This window comes from Hydra viridissima, unplaced genomic scaffold (genome assembly GCF_058129835.1).
Source record: "Hydra viridissima isolate aposymbiotic clone 2 unplaced genomic scaffold, HvirCarnegie_v1 scaffold_2, whole genome shotgun sequence".
In the NCBI taxonomy this organism is placed as follows: Eukaryota; Metazoa; Cnidaria; class Hydrozoa; order Anthoathecata; family Hydridae; genus Hydra; species Hydra viridissima.
The window spans coordinates 15,673,581-15,677,708 of NW_028324301.1; the positions used below are offsets into that span (position 1 = coordinate 15,673,581).

General features: G+C 28.3%; 1 protein-coding gene across 2 annotated transcripts; it reads left to right on the forward strand.

Annotated features, from left to right (window-relative positions):
• Positions 1-741: 741 nt before the first annotated feature.
• Positions 742-3,424, forward strand: LOC149892197 (uncharacterized). 2 transcript variants are annotated; one of them, XM_090080419.1, is made up of 2 exons: positions 742-866; positions 1,822-2,948. In XM_090080419.1, exon 2 carries the CDS (start codon positions 1,941-1,943, stop codon positions 2,481-2,483), a length of 543 nt encoding a protein of 180 aa, XP_089936545.1. In that variant the 5' UTR covers positions 742-866; positions 1,822-1,940; the 3' UTR covers positions 2,484-2,948. The 2 variants fall into 2 exon arrangements, with proteins under 2 accessions (XP_089936545.1, XP_089936544.1); XM_090080418.1 differs by lacking the exon at positions 742-866 and adding an exon at positions 1,610-1,729 and having other exon boundaries at positions 1,822-3,424.
• Positions 3,425-4,128: the final 704 nt, after the last annotated feature.

The window sequence follows — 4,128 nt, forward strand, 5'->3', positions numbered from 1 at the left end:
TGCCACACAAGAAAACAAATAAAACGACATCAAGATTTATAACGAGAAAATATTTTTGTTACAACAACGCCCCAAAGCGACTGAAAAAAGAATACCAAAGTAGTTTATCAACCATAATAGTAACAATAGTGATCTTTGTTTAAATTATAAAATTGATCATGATGCAATTAAAAATGAAAATGAATAGTTATAATGAATAATATTACAGCAGTCATTAAAAACACTCTCTGAGAGTATTATTAATATTGAGATACTTGCAGCAGCTGAAGGTGCAAATAAAAATTTAACAAGCTTTAATCAAGATGAAAAAAAAAAAAAAGATTTGTTTTATACAGAAAATTGAGTCATAAAAAATTTACGATTTGAAATGACTTCAAAAGTTGATGAAGATCAAGGAGAAGATTCATGACAATAAAATTAGATAAGCTTAGAATTCGATAAACTCCGGATAATCATTTAATTGAAATCACCTAATCCTCAATATGGAAACAAAATATCATTTTAAATTTATTAAAAAATAACATATTACATTTTATTTATAGCGTTTACATAGTTTTAAATCTTAAAACTCATATAGCATATGAATAGGTTGTATTTCTATTAGCGTCAAAAATGGTATTAATTTTATATAAAAATTATTTCTGTGAAAAAAATCCCAAATATTTAACATCACACTATCATTATGATTCGAACGTAATTAGAACTCTTGTAATAGAATGAGGTACGCAACTGATATAATTTATTAAATGTTACTATGTACTAATGGAAAACAAATCAAGAATTTCAAATCATTGCTTTTCTATTACATAAAAAAATAGTGCAAATAGACATCATCGAAGATCTTAAAATTACGTTATTACGAAAAGGTACGACAGGTCGTTTTTTTCTTTTTTTTTATAAATCGGTAAAAAGTCACCTTTATGTGTTTTTTTCGTGTTGCTCTAATTCAAATTTGTAAGCATTCCAGCTTTTAAAAACAATTTTACAGAAACTTTGTCAAATTTTAATTAAGTGATGTTGGTGATACCCACGCAAATAAAAGTTGATTAAATTTTGTCACATGATTTAATTAGTTTTTATTTGAGTGGGTGGACACCAAACTATCACTTTATTGTATTTTTTCACATTTCTTGAATGTGTTGCAAATTTGTCTGTTAATGATCTCTTACCCGAGGCTTTTTATAATTACGCTATCTTTCGAAATTTTTACTTTAAAGATTTATTTCTAACAAAAATGATCGGAGTTTAACATCTCGTAATTACGAATGTACGTAACAGAGAGTTTTTTTTGTAATGTCTATGGGTAACCACCTAAAAGCAAAATATTTTTTACTTCAATAAAAACGAAATTAATCAAGAAATAGAAATATCACATTTTTAAAATATTCAATCTTTTATATTCATGATATTTTTTATTATTCTTTTTAAAGTAGCTTTAACTTCACAAAAAGCGACTTTTTTTTATCGTGCGATTATTATTTCATTTATGATTTTTGAAAGGGTCGCCTTCATGAATAAGATATTAAAATTTAGAAATTCAAAATTTTTTTTATTGAAAGCTTTAATAAAATATTAAAAACTAAAAGTGAAATAATTTGCTAAACGATTCAATAAATTGCCAACATTTTCAACGCCGATATCAAACAACCATGAGCCAATGATTCAACTAATGGAGAGGCAATGATGGCTCGATGTTCAATGAAAATTTTAAGACTCAAGATTAATTGATGTGTGTAAGATTAACAAGATGAAATAAGCAAAATTAATTGATATAAAGTTTATAGTAGAAAATTTCACTTCAGCTTTAATTTTTTTTTATAGGTGAAATTGAACAAACCTTTTTTACAAAGAAACTTGAAAAAAAGCGACGAACGCATTTCACCTAAGGGTACCGTATACGCATTTCATCTAAGGCTATCTATGAGCGTTTGTAAAAGAAAATGGATGGCAATAATTGTCCAAACAAAAACGAATTTAGTTCAATAAAGTTCAGTCAGAGGCATCAGGCACTTCCACCAATACCACAGAAAATTACAAGCGGTCATTCGGAAGAATCTCTCGAAAATCTTTCTCTTAATTCTACCGAGGTAAAAGCGAGAGCTGAAAAAGAAAAAATAAGAAGCTTATCTTTGGTGGAGCCTTCTAAAAATATTGATGTACTTGTTCGTCAAAATATTCAGTTGACGAAGAAGCAAAATCTTGATTTTGACCAACTCTGCCGTGGTTTAGTAGAAAAAAGAGACTACGAAATAAGAAAAAAAACACGTGCGGCGAATCTTTCAGATGTTATTAAAGTTCCGTACAAAGATTTCAAACGGCACGAAGAAGCAAATGATAAATCTTACATAAATGTTAACTCAGACGAATTTTTTGAAGAATTTAAGCTCAACAGAAATACTCACCGACAAATTTCGGCAATATCTCAAGAAATTCAGAGACCGAAAACAGGCTATGGTAACAGAAGGACAAAACCTGTTTTTTAAAAAGTTGTTTAAAAAATATTTTGACGGAAATAAACTTCATCAATTACCTACAGTAAGCACCAGTGTTTTGTTTTTCCGTTAAAAACGGAAATTAACCATTCAAAACCTTGCAAGGAACGTTGCAAAAAAAATAAAAAGTAAAAAAAATAAACAAGTTATGCTCGAATATAAACTTGTCATGCCGAAAACTTGGATTAACTTCAAATAATTCGATTTATCTTAAAAGACTGATATTGAAGTTTTTACTTTATTCGCTATTACTCGTTATAATGGAAAAACAAATTGCTAACGCTTGGTTTGGGTGGGTTTTTAAAAATAACTTTCGTTTTAACTAAGTTAAAAAACGTCAAAAGAATTTTCCCCTTACTTTTTTTTCTTACATTTTTAAAAAGAATTTTTGAACAACGGTTTGTTTTAACCAGTAACAATTTATATCTACAGACAAACACGAAAAAAACCTGATAACTTTGATCTTTTTTCGTTAATTTATTATTAAAAAGCGAATCAACTCTTAAATTATTTATATGGAAGAAAAGATAACTTACAGATAAAATCCATATGATTGCATGTGTCGCAGAATAAAGTTGGATATTCAACATCAAGCAGGTTGGCCGATCAAACAAAAACAGAAAAGTGAAAGAAAAAAGAAAAATCTGTTATTTAGACTACTCGTTTATGCATTTTTTTCAAACGAAAATACGAAACCATCATAACTCACTATATTCTATATCATTCTTAAAACTCGGTCCATACCTAACGATATACTTAGTTAATTGATTGGTTTATTGGTGTTAGGGATTGCGATATAACTTTGACTCACAGTTAGCCAAACTTCACACTTCACGTTTTTCTTTTAGCTAAGAGGGAAATTTCTTTTCGGTTGTTAAACTAAAACATTAAAAGAAATGTACATTTATTTTTTTAAGATATTTAAATGAAAATGATACAAGACTTTTTGTTCATGCTGAAGAAACCTCGCTGTTGTTTTAGCTTTCTTTAAATTGTTTGTTTTTTTTTAGATAAAAACCTTCTCAAAACTCTTGTATCACCCTTTTTTGAAAATTGTTTTTTTACTTCAAGCAATATTACTATGCAGTATGGTGGTTCAACCTTTTTTGAAGCAGAAGCATCTTATGTAGAGTTCGTGTATATGCATTCAGCACACGTGTCAATTTTGAGGTCTGTGGTCACTTTAGTTAAGATTGCACACATAATTGAATTTATAGTATTTTTGAAAAAAAAGGGGTTTAAGCTACTTTTATCTTAATCATGTTTTATACCATATAATTGCAATATTTAGCTAAACAAAAGAAATTTTCTATTAAAATATTGTCTTAAATAAGGAATGCAGCCTTAAAAATGCTTCCTTTACATATTTTTAAACAGATAAGCAGTGAATTGAACTGATGCTAAAAAAGTGTATCCAGAAAAACAACTATATTTGATTGCATTTTTACATAAATATATCATTTTGATTGTGCTTTCCAATCAAACATAGACATTTCCCCCCGGACATTAATAAGTTTGTTACAAATTTGTGTTTGTGCCCTGGTAGTAAACCATATGCTACTAACAACTTGTTCCAGTCTCCTACCAAGCTATTTGAATGATTTCAGTTACCTGACATAAATGGTTCCGTCACGAA